Below are 26,775 nucleotides of genomic sequence, written 5' to 3'. Positions count from 1 at the left end.
ACAGGAAAGAAAAGGTTAGGGTTTAATGGTGGTGTGCTTGCCAACTTAATAAGGGATGAACTTTCTTGGCTGGCTTTATTGTCAACTAAACACAACCTTGCCAGGGTGAGGGAATCTCAACTGAAGAACTACTTTTATCAGACTGGCCTGTGTACATGTATGTGGGGAATTTTCTTATTTGCTAATTGATATAATTTGCAAATTGTATATTAGGAGGGCCTCCCCTACTGTGGGTGGTACATACTAGGCAAGTGGGTCTGGACTATGTAAGACAACATGGAACATGAGCCAAAGAGCAAGCTTTCCTCCATGGTTCTTGTCATTACTCCTGTTTTCAGTTCCTGCTCTTACTTTGCCAATGATATATGACCTGGAAGTGTAAGCTGAAGTAAGCCCTTTCTTCCTCAATCATGTCCAGTTATCGTATTTAACATAAGCAACGGAAAGCAAACAAGGGCAACTACCTACAGCCACTAACATATAAATATGTACACATTACGGGCTAGGATCTCCTTTGTTTCTTTTCTAAATTTTGGGTGTCTTCCCTTTAATGTTAGATGCTCTAAGACAATGCAATTTCCTGCAAATTTTACAATTTCATTTCTCGTTGCAGCTGAATAACATTCCATTTTCTCTGCAAACTTTCATACTCTCATTATCTAGTGATCTGTAGGTGGACATCTAGGTTGGTTTCATTTTATACTACTATAAGTAGAGCAGCAATAAACATAGATGTGCAGACATTTCTACAGTAGGCCATGGCTTCTCTGGTATATTCATTGGAGTGAAATATCTCGGTGATATAGTGTTTTATTTTTAATTTTTTTGTAGAACCTCCAAATTGGTCTCCATTGTAGCCCTATTAGTTTGCGCTCCCACCAGCTGTGAATAAAGGCCGCTCTTTCCCACATCCTCTAACATCTGCTGTCAGACTTCTTGATGTTCGTCATTCTTACAGGAGTAAGGAGATACCTCAAAGTAGTTCTAATCTGGATTTCTTTGATCTCTAGGAAGACTGAACACCTTTTAAAACTTATTGGTAATTTGTGTTCTTTTCTTTTTAAAAAAACTGTTCATTAGTCCATTTGTTAACCGGCAGTTTTATTTTCTTGGTGTTTAATTTATGCTGTTTGAAAATTCTGGATATTAGCTCCATGTCTGAAGTACAACTGATAAATTGTTTCTTCATTCTATGGAATCTTTTTTTTATTGATCTTTTGTTTCTGCTTTTTGTTCTGTGCAGAAACTTTACTTTCATGTGGTCACATGTGCTGACACTGGCTCTACTTCCTATGCTACTGGAGTTCTGTCCAGAAAATGGTTGTCTACCTCAGTGTCTTGAAAAGTATACTCTAAGTTTTCCTCTAGCAGTCAGTTTCAGCATTCCCCGTTTAAATTAAGGCATGAGGTCCATTTTAAAGTAGTTTTCATACAAGTTAAATGATATATGTATCTAATTTCATTCCTCTGTAACTGGAAAACTTCTCTATTACAATCTACCCTCTCTTATTGAATACAGAATTCAATGTTTAGCTAAACCGATTAGAAAAGAGAAAGACATAAAAATGAATAAAAATAAAAAGTAAAATTGTCCCTATTTGCAGATGACATGATTCTGTATTTAAAAGACCTTATAGAATCTACTAACAAATTCTTAAAGTTAATAAAACTGTACAATAAAGTTGCATGATGCAAAATTATTATAAAAAGTAAGTCACCATATATACCAACAATGAAATCTCAGAGAAATAAAATAGAAAAAAATATTCCATTCAAAATAACTCAAAAGTTAAAAAAAAAGTAAGTACCTGGGAACATGCACCTAACCAAATGAATGGAAAACTCTAGAATAAAGCCATCAAGACATTAAAATGGAAGTCAAAAAAGATTTCAGAGGATGAAAAGACCTTACAAATCTCAGGTTGGCAGAATTAAGGTTGTGAAAAAAATTAATTCAGTAGTCTTCAAATTTCTGATGTCATAGTTTGAAAAAAGTTAGCCTATTTCATAAATGAGTATGGGTAAACTTAGTGTGAACCGGCAAAAGAATGAAATTAGATACACATCTTTCAACTTTTACAATATTGTATCTTTGGAAATATTATAGTGGCTTGTAAAAATTGAGTCTATTTATGAAATTGGTCCTGTAGAAGAAAAATATCATCAATTGACCATCTTCAACCTAAGATGGTCAATTCCAAACATATTCAACAGTCATCATCTACAACACACAATATAAAATTAAATAAGCAAACTCCACAGAAATGAATTGTGCCCTTCCTTATCCAATTCAAAGAGCAAATACAAACCGTGAGTCTATTAAATGTTATGTCCTATATTAGTTATCAATGACCATAAGACACTATAAAGTTCGGCAGGTGAGATCATGTACTGCAATCAGATTTCCAATCCTGCACTGTACTCTCTAAGTACATCTTTCTCAGCAAGTAATTGGATCTCAGCTTCATGTGGTAGTTAGCTTTCTTTCATACAAGATGTTTACTTTAACAACACAAAAAGGTCTACTTTAACTCACGGTTTTGGAGTTTTCAGTCCCAAATTTGAAAGCCCCACTTCTTTGGCCAACTGACGAGGGAGTCAATTGGCAATAGGGCTTTGGGGAAAACATGGGGGAGTAAACTTCACACACATAGCCAGGAAGCAAAGGAGACAGAAGAAATCAAGGCACTTCAGTCCCCTACAAAGTGCCACCAAACGACCTCTAGGCCTTCCAGCACGACAAGTTCGTGCACCTGCCGACAGCACCACTCTGCAGAGCAACTCTAACAGCCAGGCTTCTGGGGGACAGTCACCCACACCACAGCACTCCTGCACCAGAGGTTCCTCCAAGACTGGAGCAAGATAATGTATATAAAATGTCTACTGCCCAGTATGTAGTGTATTTACACGTTCGTAGCAAGTATTTTAAGATATATAATTCCTAACTTAAAAGAATTTTATATCCTTATCAAGGAAATATAGAATATCCTTGATATTCTATATATCTGTACCAAATGACACTAAGGATACTGACCATTTATATGTAAAAGGTTATTTAAAGAACCAGTAAAATGAAATGAACAAACATTAACATAAAATGGGAAGGCACTAATTAGTCCCCTAACATCAACAAGCAGATAATCTGACAGATTTCACCTTGTGAGCTGAGACATCACTTCTCTAATTGAAGAGCTTCATGGGGAGGAATGAAACAAAAGTTTCAGAGTTCAGAAATGAGGGGGAAAATGAAGTGCCTGGAATAACCGAGTTGTCTACAGTGACTTTTCCTCCAACAGATAGCTCGCCGCCATGGTCTCAACCCTGCTCTCAACTATCCAGCAGTGCTCCTGATATTTGTCACAAGCTATGGCTGGGCCTCAGGGAAGATATGAATATTTTGCAGATCCTATGAGATCTTAATCCATGCCCAACCCTTTCCAAAATAACCAATCTTAGCTTCATTATGAATCTGCTTGAACAACTTTATTCCATTTTTTTACTGTTTGCTAGCTAGAATGGCTTCACACACACACACACACACACACAAACACACACATGTATTACTCTATATAATTTTTATTTTCTTCTTTGTATTTTTTATTTCCTATAAGACAACATTATTTTCATAATAATAATTATGAAATATATTGTATGAAATATATGATAATAATGTATTTTCATAATAATAATAATAATAATTTTAATAATAAAAATCCTATGTAGAAACTGGAATTGATGATCTCTTGACTGTCTTTCCATTTCATGATATTTATAAATGCTAAAACACATATTAAAATTAATTTAACAATTTCAACCTGATGTCAGGGCAATTGGCCACTGCTTGTGTACATATTTCCAAGAAGACGGTTAAAGAATATGAAGTGAGAGGATAAAAAAATGAACATCGGACCCAGAAGTGGTGGCACGTATCTATAATCCCGGCATGAGGTGGCACGTATCTATCATCCCAGCATGAGCGGCAGGTACCTATAATCCCAGCACGAAGGAAGCTAAGAAAGGACCGGGAATTAAGGGACAGTCTGGGCTACAGAAAGAAAGTATACCTAAGAACCGGTGTCAAACAAAACAGAAGAGACACAGAACAGAAGCATAGTACGCATACACACACATGCACATGCGTGAACACACTCACACAAACGCACAGACCAAGTGCCCTCTAAACCAATAAACTCACCGAGGAGAAAAGTATCTCAGAAGCAACAAGAACACAGATGTCTTAAAGCTTAAACTTATTATGGTGGGAGGAGAAATGCTACAGAGTGTCTTCCAGAATCTTCTGCCACAGACAGCTAAAAAGATAGCGATCAGAAGATAGAGAGGAGGAGGAGGAAGAGGGGAAGGAGGAGGAAAACAACAATGATTATAGCATATTAGGAGAAAACTGGAGACTATCCAGAAGTAAAAAGAAACGGCTTCCAAGAACATTCTATTCCACCTACTTGAAAGTGTTCACAGTGGAGGGCCACGCAGGATGCCCTTCACCACTGTACGAAGTCAGGACAGGAACTTGGAGGCAGGAGCTGCTACAGAGGCCATGGAGGGGTGTTGCTTACTGGTTTGTACAGCCTGCTTCCTTATAGAACCCAGGACCACCAGCCCAGGGATGGACTGCCCTCCCTACAATGGGCTGGGCCTTCCCCCATCAATCACTAATTAAGAAAATGCCCTACAGCTCTGCTGCTGCCAGCCAGATCTTATGGAGGCATTTTCTCAACTGAGGGCCCTCCTCTCAAGTGACTTTGGCTTGTGTCCAGTTGACACAATGTGCATACAGAAGACAACCACATAGAATAAAAGGCAGCAAGGGTTAGGCATTTTTAAATCACAGCTCATGAAGTATGAGGCAAATGAGCAGGAAGGTAGATGATTTTATTTGTTCCATGGCTGGATGCCGCCCCTTTGGAAAAAAGTTTCTTTGGTTTCTATCACCACATCATCGGGAAGTGACGTGTGCTGAACCAGCACCTGTCCCTGTAAAGTGTAAAAATAGTTCTCTTTCGTTCTACAGATTTTACTCTACTAGTAAGTAGAATTACGGCTAGTGCCCCTGGTCCACTGTTACTCAAACAGAAGTTATAGAAAGCTTTCCACGTAGTGATCCCAAATCAAATGAACTGTAAGGGAGGTCACAATAACCTAGGGCCAAGGAAATGGCTGAAAGAAGCCTCGTGGCCCTGCTTTTATGAGTGGAGGGTGAAGACACCCTGGTGGCCAATCTCTGAGAGAGCCTTAAACTGTTGCATAGGTCTTCTTAACCCGGAGAAACAAATCAGACAACAGAGAAGGGAGAAGCAAGAGTCTTTTTAAGGCAAACTTCTGGACTTTTTCAGTGTTCCTGGTGTAAGTGCCCATTACCTAAAGCATATAAAAGTGACTATCTCTCTGAGCCTAAGACACCTCCAGAAAGCAAAGCCTAAGAAGGGGGAAATGGTTAGAAATGAACGTAAGGAGTGGAAGAAAATAAGGAACTGGTAAGGTGAAATATGGGAGGGACTGGCCAAACAGGGGGCCTCCTTTTGAAATGGTCCTGTGGCAATAAAGACACTGTGATAAGACTGAGAGAAAGTTCTCCTCGCCACCCTAACCCCATCCCAGGAGGCTTTATTTACTGGTTTCCACTCTCCGTCTATCGGCTGCCACAGGGGTATTAAATCTCACAATTTCACATGTGCTCCCACACACACAACCCACTAAGTGCCTCAAGACTCCTGGTCCTCAGTGGTAGGAAAAACCCTAGAAAAAGGAAGCATACTCCATTATGAAGCTAAAGGAAACAAAATGGCTGACTGTGGCTAGGGAGGGAGATGGCCAAAGGAGTCAACAAGTGAGGCCAGCTCCCTTCTCTAAGACTTCCTTAGGTGCGCTCTGAAATGCTCACAAGTCATCAGTACACACAGGCTTAATGGAAGCAATAGGGTAAAACAAATCTCTGCCTGCAAGAAACACTGTCCATGCGAGGTTTCCTCGACATCTGAGAGTTCTTTACATAATCTAAACACAAGTACATTATTAGGATATGATCTTCCCCTAATCCATACGCTGCCTTTCCACACTAATAAAGCATCATAAAGAAAAATTTGTAATTTTGACGAAGTCCAATTACCAAGTAGTTCCCTTCTAGATGTTGTTTTCTGGTGAATAACAAGACAAGAAGCCGATGTCTGGCATAAAACTTCAGCTATTTTCTACATTTGTTTTAGAAATTTTGGAGTTTCAGCTTTTATGCTATGTTTATTGTCCATTTGAAGTTCATCTTTTTGTGTGAGTCAGTTTGACCTCTGGCACACAGATTCCAATTGTCTCCACATCATTTGTTAAGGTGGCTGCCCTTGCTGTACCCATTGTGTGCACCTTGCTGAACACAGATGTCTGAGTCTGTTCTGCATTGTGTCCCAGTGACCTAGTTGTCTACCTTTGTGACACCAGATTAAGAACAGAGGATTCCCAAGTTTTAAAACAGATATGGCCATTTCCCCAACTCAGTTCACCAGAGTTGTTTGTCCATCGGTATCCTCTGTGTTTCGATATCATCGTAAAATAATTATCAGGCCTTAAGAAATAAACACAACTTTTATTTGGCTTCTACAAAATAGACAGGTCAATGTGGAGAGAAATGCCATTGCAACAACACTGAATTTTCCAATGCATAGACATGGTTTTCTCTGTCCAGGAAGAATTTGAGAAAAATTATGCAGGCACTTCAGCAGAGATGCAAGGATGCCAAACATACCAACAGATGCTTCCCCCTTAGTCGCTGAGAAAATGAAAATTAAAGACATTTAAGATACCAATAAATGTCCACCTGGGTAACCAAAATTATAGAAACTGAGCGTAGCAAGGTCAGCAAGGAAGCTGACACGCAGAAAGTCTCAAACACCATTGTTAAAAAGGGGAAAGAGCACAACAGTGAAAAATACTCTGGTAGTTTCCTAAGAAGCTCAAGACACAACTCCTGTAATATCCAGCCACTTCTAAACATGCACTCAACAGAAATCAAAACATACTTACACAATGGCACACACTGTTCATAAAAGCAGCTTTGTTTTACCATGTCAACAATGTGTGCGTGTCAAAATGAAGATATCAACTGATCTTGGGGTGCGTAGTCCCAATGGTTACAAGTTCAACAAAACTCCTGAATCTCGAGAATGTCAAGGGAGAGGGGGTGGAAGGCTTGTACGAGCCAGAGGACCAGGAAGTGTGCTGTGAGGTTGTGTCTCCTAGAAATGGTAGGGAAGATAAACCCTCAACAACATGGCTGCCTAAACGTGATCTGAACAGGAGAACATCAACAGACATGCTAACCCGGAAGACAGGAATCTACCAGGAACTCACCTCTAAAGACCCACAGACAACTAATGACCGCTGAGCAAAGGACGAGTAGCTTTCCCTGGCCATGAGCCCCTGATTGGTTATCAAACAGCAAGTGGTCAGCGCTGAAGTGAGAGGTACTGGAAAGAGCCATCAGGAAAGAGGGGAGGACTTGGAGGAGGAAAGGTATGGGGGAAATGATGTAATTATATTCCATTTAAATAAAAAGGGTTAAATAGTATGTATGGTCATGTGTACGTGTGTGTCACGGCAGTAGCTTGCGGGTCAGAGGGGTCTCTGGTGCCAATCCTTGCCGGAATCTTGTTTGACACGTGACTTCATTGGTTTTGGTGTTGTCCTGCTGTATTTGCCAGGTTAACTGGCTTGCAAGCTCTTCATCTTCAGGCACAAGGATTACAGATGCTTTCACGCCACGTCCAGATTTTATATGGGCTCTGGGAATTTTAACTCAGGTCCTCATCCTTGTGAGGCAAACACTTTTAGCCAGTGAGTCACTTCCCCAGCCTAAGCTGAGGCAACCCTGAGAACATCTGTGTCCACAGACAAGGGAATGACAAACACCATGTGGTCCATCCATAATATTTCCTTCTTTCTCTCCCTCTTTCTTTCTTTCTTTCTTTCTTTCTTTCTTTCTTTCTTTCTTTCTTTCTTTCTTCCTTCCTTCCTTCCTTCCTTCCTTCCTTTCTTTCTTCCTCTCTCTCTTTCTTTCTCTCTGTCTCTCTGTCTCTCTCTCTCTCTTTTTCTTTCTTTCTGTTTTTTGTTTGTTTGTTTGTTTTTGTTTTTTGACACAGGGTTTCCCTGTGTAATAGTCCTAGCTGTCCTGGAACTAGCTCTTATAGACCAGGCTGGCCTCGAACTCACAGGGATTCACCTGCATCTGCCTCTCAAGTGCTGAGACTGGGCGTGTGCCACCACCGCCCGGCCCCATCCATAGCATTTCATGACAAGCTGCGTTCTGGGGAACTTCAGGACAGCTGTATTAAGGAAAGAAGCCTGTCACAGGGCAGTGCATAGAAGACACAAACAGTGAGGAAAGTTAGAGGAGAGATGAGAATGGAACGGACGGGACAAGACAGGAGACTAGAGGGGAAGGAGGGAGTGAGAGTGTGGTAGAAATGTCGGTTATCGTAAGAATGGAGATGACCTCATGGGCAATTATTTGTCAAAGTTCACCCAAATGTTTACATATTTAATGTGCTCTATTTATTTTGTCAATTATAGCTCAATAAAACCAGTTCAAGAAATACTCATTGCACTCTCTGGACAGTAACAGACCCAGCAGTACTTTCAGCAATGTTTTCCTTAAGAATTAAAAACTTTGGGAAAAATAACAATACTCTTTACAGCTAAGAAAAGACAAAGGAGCAGCCGGTTCATATACCCACAGAGGTGATGAGATCTTATCAAATACAACGTACAAACACTGGAGAAGGGAAAGACATATACATGGAAAACAAGATATTGGCACTTGCCCCATAGCCGTTATTAAATTATGTCAAACTGGGAGAGCACTTAAGCATCAAAGTGTCAACACTGCCGGTTTGAAAGCGCACTGCTTCTTGTCTCTAAAAAGCCTTGTGTTCCTTTCCTAATACCCAAAGGGAAGCAATAGCAGCAGTCACTTCCGCAGATCTCGGAGTTTAACGTGTTCCTCTTAAGCACTATTATTTCCAGTGTTTTACTAATGTTCACAAAGTCCTGGAATGTGAGCTTTTGTGCTCTGATGACACTTAAATTAATAGCATAATTTTCTGGTACTTGCAATAGTTGCTTCTCATTCTGATTTTTTTTTATATTTCTCTACAGTACTTGCAGATAAACCCTATAATAACCATTTTTATCTTTATCTTTGGGAGATTCAAAAGAGACTTACACAGAATGCAAAAACATGAAGAGATTAAACTTCAGAAATTTAATTTTCATACTGACTGCAATATTTCCAGCCAGGGATCTCTAAACAAATCTGCATACCCATTTGATTTCACCTGCATCTCCAATGCTGTCCTCATTGGAATCTGTAGTTATATTTGTGACTGGAACTATCCAAGCCCATGTTTCCTACTAGGCAAATCCACGAAGGACTTGCTGTCTCCCTTGCGCTGATATTATTTCAACTGCAACTGACCATCTCAAGTATGTAAGTATTTGCTGCTGTTTTCAATTTGTGTGAAGAAGGTATGATGTGCTGCCGGGGATAAATGAAGCAGAAGCACCTTATGTTGGACAGAACAGCTGGCGCAATCCTACTAAGAAAGAAAAAGTCTGTTAAGCTCATGTTGAAAAGAAGTAGCCCTTTTAATATTATCCTTAGCTATCCCATGTTTTACACTATTAAAAAAATTGAGTCAACTGGCTAAAACTTAAGTCAGTCTACCTTTGTCTGTGTGTATGTGTGAGGCATGTATAGTGTATGTGTATGTGCACATAAGTCTGCACATACGTGAAGGTCAGAGAGCAGCTCCAGGTCCACTGCTTCATCAGCCTCCCCTTATTTTAGAGACACTGTCTTCCTCTGCACTTGGAGCTCCCAGATTCAGCTAGCCCAGCAAGATGCTAAGGTCTGCCTGTCTCTGCCTCACACCATTACCGTTATGGACAAGTGTCACCATGTATCAGTTTTACATGGTGCTGGGAGTTCAAACAGCTCATCGGGCTTGTGCGATGAACATTACCAACAGAACCACTGTCACGGACCAGTCTAACTTTGTTATTGTATGCTGGCCACTAATCATATTCCCATAGCCCGACACAGGGAACTAACTACACTGACAGCTCTTTAAAAATATGCCCTGTTGTGCTGCCTCTACTGTCTCCTCTTCCAGCTCTGCTTCCCTCTCTGCCTACCGAGCTAGTTTGGCTTTCAATACTCGATTTCTATCCCCTTGTGTGCGGGGAGGCATTTCCTAGCAGAAGGAACTGGTGTCTTTCACACATTTCAGAAACGATCACCATTCTGTTTCCAACCTCCGACATTTTTATCTTCAAACGGAATGTTTATTTTTCCAAAGAATACGTTAACATGCTTTCGGAAAAAAAAAACACAATATACTTAGTGTGTGTGTGCAAATGCTGCAGTGCACAAGTGAGGGTCAGAGGATACCTTGTGCGAGTCAGTTCTCTCCTTTGACAGCATGAGTCCTGGAGACTGAACTCAGGCCCAACCCGCCGGTTTGGTGACAAGCATGCTAACCTGCTGAATCATATCTCTGGCCCCTGAAGAATGCTTTACAAAATGCAAATACTCCCATGCATAAGTACGCTAATACCCATTTGTTCCAAATTAGTCCCACGTCGAGAGAAAGAGTAGAGAGAAGGGGGGGGGGCAGCAAATATAAGTAGAGTACAATGACAGACACACATGGAAATGCCATTATGGAAATCATTATTCTGCATGCCCATTAAGAAATAATTTAAGAACAAATAGATGTAACATATGAACTTACCAGAATGGATGATAATGCTAATATTATATATGTGCTTCATATATATTAGTTAAAATAATCTTTTCATCCAATAATAAAATATTTAAAACACAATCTGATATATTTTTCCTTTTTCTTGAGGCACCTGCTCTGCATGAATTCTTTATCAACTGATGCCAAAGATCAAATATTAGTTTAAATGAAAGCAATACATTAGCCAATAAAAAGCCAGAAATTCCTCTTTTGTGCATGTGTTTAGCCTTCCTCACACCCACACAGCTCACTGAGATCTAGGCATTTCTCGTTACTCAGCCATGTCTCGTTGTGGAACATCATTCAGTTTTTGAGACTTGGAGAATCCTTAAGACAAACATAACAACATCTACGCTATTACTAGATAGATATATAATATGTGTAAACATAACACATTTCTTTTTCTGAGCTCCATGTTAAGAGCTCATTAGGGTAAAACTTATTACATTTGTATTATACTTTACAATTCAAAAGAACTTTTGTTCATATCCCAATTTTATCATATATAGTCTAAGAGACAAATGTTATTTCTTTCTTTTTTAAAAATTAAAAACTTATACAACACCATACATTGGTGTGCCCAGACAGGATTTGATTCGGCTTTTTAGAATCTGTTTTCTCTTTTCCTGTGCTACTCTGGCCCAGAAAGAGCAGATAGCTGTGCTCCATGGGCCTTGCTGAAGTTGTGTTTCTGTAACAAAGTCTATTTCCCTGAACATTTGTGAAGAGGAAAAATTCATGTATGTAAGAACTGAGGCAAAAGGCAGCCAAGACACTTGTATGAAATTACACAGATTAAGGGCCAAGTATATAGCTCATCACTGACCGACAATCTATATTCAGGGGACTGAGGCAGAAGGATTGCCCTAAGTTTCTAGACCATTGGAGCTACACAATGAGTTCCAAGATGGCTTGGGCTATCCTGCACAGTCTGTCCTAAAAGACAAAAACAAACAAAAAATGGTGACGTGCAAACCGAAGGGAAGTGAAGTTGTCTGACTACAGGCCTGCAGCCTCGAAGAAAGGACCATGCCCCTGCCGCTCACCAGGGCTCTGCCTTTAATGACACTCTTCAGTCATCGGGAGACCCCTGCCAGAGGCGTCATCGCCAGTGTCACTCTATGCACTGTCCCAGAAGGAGCAGCTTCCTCCAGGGCAGCAAACACACAGGTCATGCTCAATGTACTTGATCGAATCTAAATATTCCAACTGCCTGTGGCAAGGCTGCTTCTTCAAATCTGTACTTAATGACACACTCTCAGGTAAAAAAAAAAATGGCTACTTCTGATTAGTCTGTGACCTGGGTAAAAAGACTTTCATTTTGTTCTAAAAAAATCACATTAGCCACACTCGAACCCATCAGTTGACAATACTGACATATATGGCCTGTGTGTAAAATCTTAAAGGTAACATATTTCACAGCACATGTGGTATGGGGGCGATAAAAATCATGAGCTGTTCTTACATTCCACACTAAAATCTAAAAGCAGGATTTACTGAGTGAACACAATGAGCGTCGGAGGAGACGCAGACACTGTGGCTCTGGCACAGAGCACTGCAGCCATAGCAGCAGCAGCCTTGCCCTTGCCGCGGAGTCTTACGACTCTGAACGTCCCCTCTGAGCCAGAATCCACTGGCTGTTGCTGATCATGCTGTGAGACACCTGCACTGGCTACTGGGCTTGTCATGACGCACAGACCCTACCATCTTCAGCTTGACACTGTGCACGTTATAATTACTCATCCAAATGAACATGTCAGAGCAGCAGCGGCAGACCTCTCATCAGGGCAAAGGAAAAATACATCACAACATTATCAGCCCAGCAGGAAGACGGGGACCATAAGGAAAATTACCCATTTTTAATATGATGCCACAAAGCCATGTCTGCTATGCTACAAAAAGAAAGGAAAATAGAGATCTTCCGTGTTTAAAGTCCAGAAACACTGAAGCCAGAGAAGAAACAGAAGCAGACAAAGGCTTTGTAAAATCGTTACGTGGACTCCATATACAGTGCTTTAATATGACTCCATTATAAGACTACAATGATAACATTCATTTGCTTAAGAATAAAACTGCTTAAAAATAATTAAAGAAAAACAAAAAAGATTTTAAAAAAAAAACAAAGGAAAGGAAAAACCCTAAACTTGAAGAGCAGAACTGCCCCAGCCAGTCTATAAAGGACTGTGTGCAATGCCGCTGCACCTCGCACCTTGCTTTCCAGAAACAAGTCAGTGTTGCCAACACTCAGTGCTGAAGAGAACCAGAGTTCATATTCCGTTACAAAAGCATAGGTCGATACATGCAAACAAAAATTTTAAAAACTTTCAAAATTTTAATTGTATGTATTATATTTTAAAAGAAACTGAAATTCCCTCAAATTGATAAGAATGAAGACATCTCCAAACTACATGTATAATGCAGACAAGAGTAAGTTTAGATTGCTCTATAATACTTGAATTGAATATGAACAAATTATAGCTGTTAGAACAAACTATAAATTTATATCTTTTCAGAAAAAAGATATAGATTTTCCTTAACATACAAAAACAAAATCAAAGCCGTGAAGACTGATATACACAAGCACTCTGTTAGTCTGACAAAACATAGAAAACAGAGTTAAAACAGAAGCCATGAAAAGATGTCCATAGTCTACGTAACCAGCAAAGCACTGGCATCAAAACAATATGAGAGAAACACAGCTTCTAAAAATACTTCCAACAGGCAAAGATTATGAGAACGGCAATGATTATCAATTCTTGGTAAGAATCAAAGGCAGACTATGATCAAAATAAATATGATAATGTAAGAATTACTATGTGTGCCTGGATGTAAGTACAGATATATACAACCAATTTGGGAAGGCAAGCTGGCAGTAATTAGTAAACTCAAAAAGGCATATACCATGTAACAGTTATAGGAATAATCCATACAGAAATCCTCATACATATGCACTGGGAAGTACATAGACGTGTGTTCTATTACAGGCTGATAAGAAACTGTGGATAACTTTATCAAAAGGGCAGTGAATAAATTAACCGATTGATGAATATAAAACTTAGCATTTTAAATGAGTAAACGACACACAGAGATGACTGTAGACAATGAACTAAATGATACTGATTTAAAATCCCTTATATCGCAAATATAGCAAAAGAATGTGCACAGATAGCATACTTAGAATTGAAGGGAAAGAGAGTCCTGTTTAGAAAACTAATACCACAGAAGTGGGGCCCAGAAGAGGGAATAGGGCCAGTGTGGCTCCAAGAACATTTATTTCTAATGGAAAGGGAGAGAACAAGATACACATCTAAAGCAAATGGGATAAAATCCTATTTGTCAAAAGTGTGTTGTGGGTTAATAAAAGGAGTCTTCACTTTTCTAGAACTTTGATAATAATTTTAACATAGTCTACAAATTTAAAACCTATTATATTCCATTTACTACTAACTAACCCTGTTTGCTTGGAGCTATTACAAAAGCAAATTTCGAACCAGTCAAATCTAGGGCTTTAAGGGGCTAATATTATATTAACCGCACACTCACAAGCCTACGACTCCAGCTAATGTAAAGCAGTAACACCAAATTGAAGATAAACGGCTCCCAGTTTCCAGTCCAGCAGCCAAAACTAATTCTGGTGCCACACATACTCTTCATTGCCTTTCAAATAAACTTACATGGTGTCCACAGTAAAGGGAAACTAAGGACCTCACAAGTAAGATAAATATTAAAGTGTAAGCCCCACACAGGGTTTTAGAAAGAGCCTGCACCCAGATGCAGTGTCTACTCATGACCTCAAGGAAGACTAACTGAAAGACGAGGCTGCCAGAGTCAAACGAAAAAGATGTTTCTAAAGAAAAAAAATACAATTTGTAGACAAATGGACTGTTGAAAAGAAATAAAACATTATTTTTATAAACTTAAAAGCTACATCTGGTGCTCAAAGAAAATCGCAGACATTTTCCTTCTAGTTTCTGAGTTTTATCAATTTCCAAAAGAGGAAATGGGATTTGTTGTTGTTTTTAAAGAAAAGAAAAGAGAGAGAAAAATAAAGATTACTTAAAATATCTGATTAATTATTCAAACCCTCACAAACTTAAGTCTTCTTAAGCATTTTAAAACTAATTTATGGTCAGGTGAGACGGCTCAGTGGGCAAAACTTGCCACTCAAGGCCGGCAACCTGAGTTCAGTCCCCGAAACCCACAGAAAGACGGAGAACCAACTCCACAAAGTTGTCCTGTGATCACCACATGTGCATGAGAGCACACAAGAGCCTACACACGCCAACACGAACAATAATCATAAATACATTTTAAAACCAATGTACTCATGCATACTTAAACATAAACTTTTGCCTATTTTTAAGCAGTTCAGAAAAAAAATACAGATGACTTCTCATAGAGCACACTTGTCAAGGTCACTTTCACTTCCTGTACACAGAAGTGTTTTCTGGTAGTACTGTCAACTGACAAAACAGACAGAACTGGTGTGAAAGAGGACAGGGAACAACCTCATGACACTGGCCTCCTTTGACATGTGCTACTACTAATATCATCTTCTGAGTACAGAACATCAGTTTATATCATGAATAGAAAGACATTGGTCTTTATCAGTGAACTAGGAAACTGGATTCGTCTCAGAAGAGCAAGCCCTGACATGACATAGGACAAACAGTTCCTATTTCATCCCTCTCTTACAAAGTTACATGTGTCATCAATATTAACAATTCAGCAATATACAAAATTCCACACACTTTCTGCTCATCTTCACTGCTTTCTAAAGAGTTATTTTAAGAATTAATTTAACAAAACATTGTACATCCATAAAGTTTCTACATGTTCGTCCAAAGTAATTTAGACAAGTATGTGTGCATGCTCACATGTAGAGATAAAGATATAGATACTAATTTTTGAAAAATATGAATTATTACAGAAGGGTTAACATAAATGCTGAAAAACAAACAATTTAACAATTTTAGACTCTAAAAAGGATCATTCAACTAAAAAGAATATAATATTTAATTATTTAAAATCAACTTTATTATTTACCTGTGGTGTCCAGGACAGAGAAAATGGAACAGGAAAGTCCACAACACATTCTGGTGGCTCTACAGGGTACTGTGACAAAACATGAAAGCAGGTCACTCCTGTGTCCATGTGACAACCTGCCCTGCGGCACTTCAGAAAGACTACATACACAAGGAAAATACTATAGCTACAAATATACATAATGCTGTAATAATTATGTGATATATATACATTAAATATATACACCCATGCACACACTGGAACTGTACTATCGTAGTGACATCGGGAGCTGATGAATAGCCACCCCAGGCTTAGGGGGTATGGGGCTCAGTGGTGAGGGGGTTCCAAAAAGTGCTGAGTAACTAGCAGCAATCTGAGTCAATATCAGTGCTGCTGGTGGGATCTGAGGAGGGGGGGAAAGCTAAATGTAGTATTTCTTTAAACAGAGATTAAATCGATTGTTATTCAATCCCTTCTGGTCATTAATATCAATTAGCTTCACATAATAAGCATCTGCTAATATCAAGAAGAAAAAGAAAAGAAAAACAAAACAGAAATAATGAAATGAAATTAGGGAAAAATAAAACTTTGAGTTTTAAGCAAGAAAATATTTAAAACTGGTAAAAACAATTAGAAAATTAATTACTTGCTTATATAAAAAAATGATACCCATAAGAGCAAATCAGGTTTCTATGTTACCAAGGACAAAAAAATAGCTTTTTAAAAATTAAGTTTCTTATCAAAGAATTATATTTCAAAATCAATTAAAATATAATTCTGAAATCTTCAAAGTCATTTATAATTGAAAATACTCATTACTTGCATTAAAAAGCTAACTCCTTAAAAGAAAATGAGTTTCCTATGACTATTTTAAATTCCAGGCTTTAGTTTTGATCTCTTATTTTTCATTACCTTATTGGGGATGTCACAGAGACAGAATGTCAACTCATTCTTTTAAAAAAAAATAACTACATTTAAAATCAATGTTTTCCAAAGAATTAACATTTTGCTATCAAGGTAAGTTTGGCTATAATGAAACTAAATATCAATGCATACTAATGAACTCTGTCTGGCTATATAAAGTTAGTAACAAACTAACAGTAAAAGACACAGAAAAAAATATTATAATGCTTAATTATGAAACAAGAAAAAGAAAAAAGAAAATAGGGTTAAGGAAAATGGAGTATATTCAGACAACTCCAAGTATTCCAGGTTTACTTCAGAGCACGAGCTGCAACCATGGAGGGAAAACATAAACACGTTTATTTGATTTGATTTCTTTTGGTTCTTTGAGTTGCCCCCACCCCTTCGCTCCTGCCCAACCCCTCCAGTCTCTGGCTCCAACTCTGTCACCCAACTTTCACAGTCCTTATGAGACATTTTTTATTAAAATATAAAGTTACACAATTGGTATTCATTTTTTCCTTTCTTTGACTTTTGAGAAGGGTCTGATTCTGTAGGCCACTAGACCTCAAGCCACTGTACAGTCTGGTGATCTTCAAACGTGGGGCAATCCTTTTTCTTCAACTTCTCAAGTGCTAGAATCATAGGAATGAACCATTATGTCTAAATTTATTTTCAAAATAGCTTCTGGACTACAATAGCTAAATTACAGTATAGTAATAAATACAATGTACCTAACCCACCCAGACAAAGTTAGGATGATTCTTAAGTTTTCAGGGTAAATACCAACTTTCAGTAGTTATAAAAACTAAATTGTCATTTTTGCATTTTTCGATGGCGCTGGGCACAGAATCCATAGTCTTGGGTAAGGCAATTCATAAACTGACCTGGAGTTCCAACCTGAAAACTTTGGAAATCTAACTGACAACTATAGTCTGCATATAGGAAAGGGGGCAGATGACACATATGCATAGTCCTCAGCAGACAGACCCATGACAAGCTGGAAGCTAGTCGGGTCTACACAGCAGCTTCCTGTCAACCAGGATTACACAGTGAGATGCTGAATCAAAAATTGTTCAAGCATAAGTTTTAATAATTTCTTTGTCTAGTAATTCTGTAAATGTCTCTGGAAGCAAGCCACATGATAAATTTTCAAAGGATTATATGCCATGAAGTACATATATTTGTTGTGATAACATTTAGATTCTACAGTCTATTACTCCACAAAACATATGAGTTAAGTCCTAGTCTGCTCTGACCAAAAAGGCTGCTCCAAAGAGAACACACACAAGCCACCGAGCCCAAGTCGTTCAACCTCAAACAACACACAATGAGTTGTTTTTCAGGGATTTATTTATGTTTAACAGGAGTTGTCTAGTCCAAATCAGTATTGTGTTCACTGTGGTTGGAAGACAGTGAGGAGGGTGGTAGAATTGGTACAATATGTGCTCAAGAATAAAAACAAAACAAAACAAAATGCACTTCTTTTAAATGTCAAGTCAAGAAACAAAGGTTTGCTTATGTACCCGCCCCCCCCCCCCCCAAATTTAAGGTTTGTTTTAAAAAAGTCATAGTTTGAGTTAATATACTATATTGTACAATCTTACCACATAACTTTTATGATTAATGTTTTTTAACTGATATTCATTCCTAAGTCAACATACTGAGTGGGTAAGAAAGGGAAGAGAGAGGAAGAAACCACATATTGAAGACAAACTTGGCATATCTTTAAATCTAAATGAAATAAACAAGTTTAATAAATACCACCAACATAAGATTAAGACCCCATGTCTTTTTCAAATACAACCCCTATCTCCTCCCATCTCAAAGTTTTGCTTTTTCTCTGCCTGTATCTGTCTGGAGTAAGTATTGTGAAACTATAGATGTAAAAGAGACACAGAAAAATATTTTTAGAGAAATATCTACATTGCAAAGCTATTTTTTAAAACAACAATGGAACATACTTATGTCCACATCATCGTTTGCAGTATCACCAAGTAATGAAGTTAATATTATACTTAAATAGATTAATAATAAAAAACCTTCTGCTATGGTGACCTCCACAATACTTAAAACTAATGAAAAATAAATAAAGCCTTTGAAGCATAGAAGGCAGTGGGGACAGAAGCCCTGTCTGCTTAGTAAGCGCAAGTGATTTAACTCTGAGAGCAGATGTATCAAAATCCCGGGTTCTGACCTCCCCAGTGGCAAAGCAAGTATCATCGGTGTACAGAGTCTAAGCAGTGACTTGCGTGAAGAGGCAGAACCACTGTTGCTGCTGAGTGTGACCTTGTAAGAATAAAGGATGATTTCTTCTCCTTCTTTAACAGAATACCTTTAAAAACTTAAAAAGAAAAAAAATATCCTTTGTTTTCATGAAACAAACCTCGAACTCATTTTCAAAATGAGATTAATTAAATTCATATCCAACTTTTTTATTGATATGCCTTAAAATTATACCTGCACGTTCTGTGTGTGCAAGGGAAATGAGCTACTGCTGACGCTGTCTCCTGCAGCCCCTCAGGCACACCAGCTTTTCTGTACCACCCAATAGAGCTTTATATGTTTGTATATTTTCTCTTTTGAAAACCTTAAATGCCAGACATTTTTAAAAAGGACAAATACAATTGATCTTTTCATCACTACCATCTTCTGAAATAGAATTGATGGATGACTACTAGAAACAATAAAAATCTGGATGTCCTGGTTTCCTTTAAATTTCAATGTTTCCCCAGTTGTTAGTAAGAGAATGATTAATATGTTGAGCTTTCTTATTCATTTCTTAAAATTCTCAATCTAGAACTAACACTTAAAGATGAAATGAAAATATAGCAAAATAAATGTTGTGTGACCATTTATAGATCACTAGCAAACACAAGCTTATACATAGACATGGCCTTTCAAAATTCTTAAAATATATACACCCAAAAACTTTAGCCAAAATAAATAATAAACTGTGCATGCATGTATATGTGCTCTTTGTGTGTGTGTGTGTGTGTGTGTGTGTGTGTGTGTGTGTGTGTGTATGTGTTGGGGGTAGGGTGAGGAAAGAGATAAGAACAACAAAAACAACTCACAGTCAGAAGTTGAGGCAAGAGACTTCCTAAAACCTTAAACAGGACAGGGGACTTGTCACTCATTCTGTTTTACAGACAATAGCACAACACTAACGTCCCAGTGTGTGGGGATGTTGACTCTCTCATATTTCTTGATTATGAGGTCTGCATATTGATGACACGAAATTATATCTAGACCTCTGGAAACTGGATAAGTAAATTCCTCGAGGCTTTTTAAAGTTAATTTTGAAAATGACCCATGTCCTTTTAAAATAACCAGCACTTCTCAACATTGAAAACATCCAGAGTTCATTGCTCAGAGTTTTCCTGAACACAGTAACGAGGCACGTACCTTCGCCTTCAACTTGACAGTGATCAGATGCTTCCTACCAGAAGCGTCTTCTGCTTTGAACTTGATGGTGCTGAAGGAAGTATCCACACACACAAGCCTGGAGAGCAAAAGAGAATAAAAAATGGTCACCCAGAGGGGGGCTATAGGGTGTGGGGGAGGGTACCATTCCCACTACTACATGGAGAAAATTAATCAGGAATTTCTGCGTGCCAGTTTCTCCTCCTGCTATAGATTTACTGCAGTTAATACAGCAGCCTAGCGCTTAATGTGGCCATAGATCTCGGGATTATTTACAATGTGTGTCAAGGCTCATGCTGTGGTCAGTGAGCACTATGTTTCGCTTTTCCATCACTGGACCCTTTGGCACACACAGCATGTTTCTGTCAGCATCTACTTATGTACACATTAAACTTCCTGTCAAAGGCTTTGATCCATTTCTGTAGTTTCATACAGTATGAGATTTTTATGCTTCCCTTATTTGTTTTTCTCCTCAATGAACTTCTCCTTTGTTATCAATAATGTTACTGGACAACAATCTGGCTGATATTAGTTCATATACTCAGATTAAACCTATGGAAAATACTGCATAAACATAGGAATGGACTGGTCTCTTTGCAATAAATTTCCTTTTTGCACAAAATATAGCCTCTGACACTTAACCTAGGCATGTATTCAACATGACTAATATTTTAAACACATAGCTCAAACTCAGTTGTTTTGGCTCTGAATTGCTTTAAAAGCATGAATTCTCTACAGTGAAAACCAATCTCCTTTGAAATACATCATTCTGTAAAAATACAGTTCGTTGAGCAGCATAAGCTACTGCCAAAGTGGCTCAGAGTTGGAGTGTGTTTACCAGTGCACCAGGAGAGTGGCTAGTCCTGGACATTTACATAATACTATTCTCTGTAAAGACAGAAAGCAGGCTGAGACTACTGTGTACCAACTCATCCAGCAGAGAGGTGGTAAGAACTAACATGTGCATCTAACACAGGTGGACTTCTCAGTATCACTATAGTCCATCTGGTTGCTGACCCGGGACAAGGGTAAAATGGTTCAATTAAAGAAAACTATGGACAATGGAGCTTTGGAAGACTAATAAAAAAGGCAGGAATCAGAAGAGCATATGTGTGTTCAACAATGGATTAAAATGTAAATGGATTAAAATGTAAAAAAAAGTATCAAGAGTAAAAGTTCTATCTATCAGTAAAAAGTCTAGAGTCTTAGAAAACAGAGTAAAATTATGGTAGAAAACATGTTTGTGTACATGGTCACTCTTCTTTGTCATTGATATCTACTAATAACCTATTAAACTTCTCACATGCAAACAATGCACGCATTAGTCTCCATCACCTTTTTCATAGGTTTAGATGATGTGTATCTGATGAGAAACTTCTTCAGCTCCAAAGCGAGAGGCATGTGCATTGATTTGATTGATTTGTCCTTCCTCGATTAATAAACATTTTCATTTTATGTATTTAAAAATAGAGGGATTCTTTTTTTTTTTTTAAGACAAGATTTCTCTGTACAGCTTTGGGACCTGTCCTGGAACTAGCTCTTCTAGACCAGGCTGGCCTCATACTCACAGAGATCCACCTGCTTCTGCCTTCCGAGTGTTGGGATTAAAGGCATGACCACCACCGCCCAGCTTTTTAAAAATGCAGGGATTTTCAAAGCATAAACTGTACTTTCAAAATCAAAAAGGAGCATTGATTAAAGCAAAAGCATAGAAACTTTCATGCAGATGCAGCTTTAAAAGCATTGGCTGAAAGCGGATTAAAGGGGGCAGGAGCCCAGATGCGTGACAGCTGGGCAAAGAAAAGATCTGTAAAACAGAGCAGGATTCTAACGGGCCGAAAATAAGGGCATTCCTTTCTAACACAACAAATCAAAACAGAAGATGAAGTTTTGCTGTGGGAGTTCCTTCAGCTCCTTCAGCCAATCGCCGCTGAGTTACCAGCCCATTGGGGCGTGGTCTCTCCCTTTAAAAAAAGCAGCGGCTGTCCTCCACTCTCTCTTTGTCTTCCGGCTCCGTTTCCGGCCCCTGGACTCCTTTCCTGTTCGCGCGGAGGGGCTGTTGTCTGGGACGGTAATCTGTAAGTTTTTTCCCCTTTGAATAAATAACCATTCTATTAATCATAATTCCAAACTGGTGTGGGATTGTCTGTGACTTACGCCTTCATCTGGCGCCCCACGTTTGGTTGTAGAACCCCCCCTTCCCCCCCACTCAACTGCTTGCTACCAGCTCGGCTAGTCACGAGACCTCCCTCAGCTGCGGCCTGTGCCCTGTGTGTGGAGCCAGCAGTTCAGTTAAACCCCACGCCTCCCAAGCTCCACAGGCTCGGGACAGTCTCTGCCTGCCTGGTTTGCTCTTTTCTGAGTTGTTTTTAAATTTCCCTTGTAAGTGCGGTGCTTTAGTGGCGTGAATCAGAACGACTCGGTCACGTGGAGGCATACGCGGCTTCCGGGTTGCTCTTTTCTACCCCTGGATTCTGGGTTTCTGGTTCCGTGTATGGAATTGATTTAATTAAACTTTCTTTCTTGAGCAACTTATATTTCCTAGTTTTTAACAAATACTAAGGCAGACACTGAAACAGGACCTGTTTAAGTCACCTTTGCAGTGGTTCTAGTCGCAACTTGGCAACAGCGCTGCCAACTAGACAAGAGGTAATATGGCAGTTTTTGTTTCCAACGCCAATTTTACTGTTTTCTTTATTAATACAATGGATTATGTCATGCAAGGTTTATATGACTATGGGAATATATTAATTTACTTATTGCTAGGTTTCAGTTTTCTTTTCAATATTTTATCATTAAGAAAGATACGATTTTTACGGACTAATATTGAACAACTAGTTGAAAGGATTAAAATTATTGAAAATCAGGGGTTATCTGAACAAGTGGATACTATGATAGACAAAATTGACTCCATGTCCAAGGGTACTAGGAAGTTACCTGAAAGGGTACAGGCTGTTGAATTTGACGTTCAGATGTTACCACAAAGTTTTGATAAGGTAACAGATAGAATGAACCTCCAGAATGGGAACCAAAAAACTGATACCTTAGTGAAATTACTAGAAACACGGGTAGGTCAGGAGATTCAGGATTTAAGGGATACAATGATAAAAAGATTAGAAATGATTGAAGAAACTATTAGAGCTGGTGAACAGAGTAAGAAGGCACAAGGACAGGATACAATGCCACCACCAGCTGTTAGAACTGGCTTACCCAGGGTCCTAACAACATACCCTGTAATTTATTCTGACAAAGGGTTAACTTCCAAAGGCTCAAAGGGAGTTAAAGAAGCTAGATGGACACCAATAGCAATGAATGATTTAAAAGAAATTAAGCAAGCTGTCGTTAACTTTGGCTTGCACTCTGCATTTGTTAAGGAAATGATAAGGACTTGGGCTTCTAATGTCAGAGCTACCCCCCATGATTTCTCTCAGCTAGTGTCTGCAGTTTTAGATGATGGGCCTTCCTTGATGTTTGGAATTTATTTCAGAGAAGAATCCAAACATATGGAACAGCAAGGAAGAGCAAAAGGTGTGGAGGTTTCCCAAGATCAAATTCTTGGTGTAGGAGCATATGCTGATCCACAGGTCCAAGCTCTTTATGATGAAGAAGTGCTGTCCTTATGTCACAAAGCAGCCTTGAATGCTTTGAATAGAATACAAGATCCAGCAAAAAGGGTCGAATCATATACCAGGGTTAGGCAGGGACAGAGAGAACCCTTTACTGACTTTGTGCAAAGATTAATTAAGGCTCTGGACATAGGGGTAACAGACCCAGAAGCTAGACGAATACTTCTTGAATCTCTAGCTTTTGAAAATGCAAATACTGAATGTAAAAAGATAATTGGGCCTTTAAGATCTAGATCAGCACCAATGGAAGAATGGATACAGCATACAATGAATGTTGAGATGTTTAGCTATAACGATGAATCCTGGGTAGGAGAAGCGATTTCCAAAGCTATGAGGAGACATCAAACTACCAGGTGTTTTAATTGTGGTAAATTAGGACATCTGAAAAGGGATTGCAGGCAAAGAAATCCTAGGAATAATATCTCCTCTGGGAATGACAAAAGTAGGAGATCTCAGCCTTCAGGTATATGCAGAAGATGCGGTAAAGGCCGACATTGGTCCAACGAATGCAGGTCAACAAAAGACAGACAAGGCAACCCAATACCATCGGGAAACTCCTTGAGGGGCCTCTCGCAGGCCCCCAAGCCAAAAGTGGCCCAGTCATTCCCAGTTACAGTCGAAAATGTGTCTCACCAAGAAAATTAAAAACTCCAATGTCTGCCGTAAAAAGTAATACTGGTCTAAATGATGAATTACATGTGGAGAATGAGTCAAAAAATTCAGGAGGACAGAGTAAACGTATATTTTGGCAAACGTATATTAACGATCAAAGACCAAAGCTAAGAGTCTGTATAAATGGCATTTTTATTGAAGGCTTATTAGACACAGGTGCGGATGTAAGTATAATTACTCCAGAATCCTGGCATCCGAATTGGCCTCTTCATGAGGTAGATGTTCAGTTCCTGGGAATTGGAACCCTATCTCGTGTAAAACAAAGCACAAGATGGGTGGAATGCATAGGGCCTGAAGGGCAAATAGGAAGATTAAGGCCATATATAGCAAATATTGCAATAAATTTATGGGGCCGTGACCTGCTACAGCAATGGAATACCCAGATTAACATTCCTGTAGTTCCAGGAACTCACAATTCTGGGAAGGATATAATGAGGTATTATGGAAAAAGGTCACCAGCCATTCAGGCTGTACAAGAACACACAGCCAATAGCAAACCTTTAGAGGTACCAACAGCCCTACCTTTAAAATGGCTAACTGAGAAGCCAATATGGATCAAGCAGTGGCCTCTAGCTGAAGATAAGTTACAGGCTTTGGAACAGCTGGTACAAGAGCAACTAGATGCTAACCATATTGAAGAATCAACCAGCCCTTGGAATTCTCCTGTGTTTGTTGTAAAAAAGAAATCTGGTAAATGGAGAATGGTGACAGATCTAAGAGCTGTCAACAAGGTAATTCAGCCTATGGGTCCGCTACAATCTGGAATTCCTTTGCCTTCTCTATTACCAAGAGGATGGCCTCTTATAGTTATTGATTTGAAAGATTGTTTTTTCACTATACCTTTGCAAAAAAAGGATAGAGAAAAATTTGCCTTCACAGTGCCTACTTATAATAATTCTCAGCCTACTAGGAGATATCAATGGACTGTCCTCCCACAGGGGATGCTCAATAGTCCCACATTGTGTCAATATTTTGTTAATAAGCCACTGGAAATAATTCGTAAGCAATTTCCCAAGTCCATAATTTATCATTACATGGATGACATTTTATTATCTGATTCAAATAAAGATATTTTGGAAAGTATGTTTGAAGAAGTAAAGAAAGTTTTGCCTAGGTGGGGATTACAAATTGCCCCTGAAAAGATTCAAAGAGGAGATTCTATTAATTACCTAGGCTACAGAATAGGGTTAGAGAAAATTCGAACACAAAAGGCACAAATTAGGAGAGACCGGTTACGGACTCTTAATGACTTCCAAAGATTGTTAGGAGATATTTCCAGTCTACGACCAGCTGTTGGGATAACACCTGATCTAATAGTTCATTTAAACAAAACCTTAGATGGTGATAAGGATTTGAATAGTCCCAGAAAATTGACAGTTGAAGCAGAAAAGGAACTGACAATGATTGAGGAAAAATTACAGGAGGCACATGTGGATAGGGTCAACCCGAATCTTAGTTCCATCCTAGTCATACTGCCTTCCAGAATTTCTCCTACAGGGATTTTAATGCAGAGGGAAGATATTATTTTAGAGTGGATATTTATACCTCATAAACCAAGTAAAAAATTAAAAACTTATGTAGAAAAGGTTTCAGAATTAATTATAAAAGGTAAACTGAGACTTCGTCAACTAGCAGGTATAGACCCAGCAGAAATTATAGTGCCTTTTACTACTGAGGAAATAAGAAAGTTATGGGAAGATAATGAACCATGGCAAAGAGCTTGTGCTAATTTTTTGGGAGAAATTAGCAGCAACTATCCCAAAAGTGATAGACTTAACCTCATAAAGAGAACTTCTTGGATTCTTCCTAGAATTGTACGTGATGCTCCAATAACTGGAGCTCGGACATTTTATACCGATGCAAATAAATCAGGGAAAGCAGGTTATAAATCAGAAGAATTGAGTAAGGTGGAACAAAGCCCTTATAATTCTGTCCAGAAGGCAGAATTATATGCCATTCTTATGGTGCTAAGGGATTTTAAAGAACCTCTTAATATAGTTACAGATTCACAATATGCAGAAAGAGTTATCTTGCATATTGAAACCGCTGAATTCATACCAGATGACACAGAGTTGACTTCATTGTTTATCGAGGTACAGGACATAATTAGGAATAGGCTTTGTCCAATGTACATAACACACATCCGGTCCCATACCGGTCTGCCTGGGCCTCTAGCACAAGGTAACGCTGAAATTGACCAATTATTGATTGGAAGCGTTCTGCAGGCCTCAGAATTTCATAAAAAACATCATGTCAATAGTAAAGGCTTAAAGAAAGAGTTTTCCATTACATGGCAACAAGCTAAGGACATTATA

The 26,775-nt window shown here is 38.8% G+C and overlaps 1 protein-coding gene across 2 annotated transcripts in view; it reads right to left on the bottom strand.

Annotated features, from left to right (window-relative positions):
* The window catches only part of Fancl (FA complementation group L), a 99,484-nt gene that overhangs the window by 18,534 nt on the left and 54,175 nt on the right, over positions 1-26,775 (bottom strand). For both annotated transcript variants that reach the window (XM_048435392.3, XM_048435390.3), the window contains 2 exons: positions 20,145-20,241; positions 15,855-15,923 (listed from right to left, as the gene is read on the bottom strand). In XM_048435392.3, the coding sequence (XP_048291349.1) occupies positions 15,855-15,923; positions 20,145-20,241 (166 nt within the window). The remainder of the gene's footprint in view (positions 1-15,854; positions 15,924-20,144; positions 20,242-26,775) is intronic.

This window comes from Myodes glareolus, chromosome 8 (genome assembly GCF_982192425.1).
Source record: "Myodes glareolus chromosome 8, mMyoGla1.1, whole genome shotgun sequence".
Classification (NCBI taxonomy): Eukaryota; Metazoa; Chordata; class Mammalia; order Rodentia; family Cricetidae; genus Myodes; species Myodes glareolus.
Note: the sequence above shows the minus strand (reverse complement) of the source record. Positions and strands in the feature narration are given on the sequence as shown.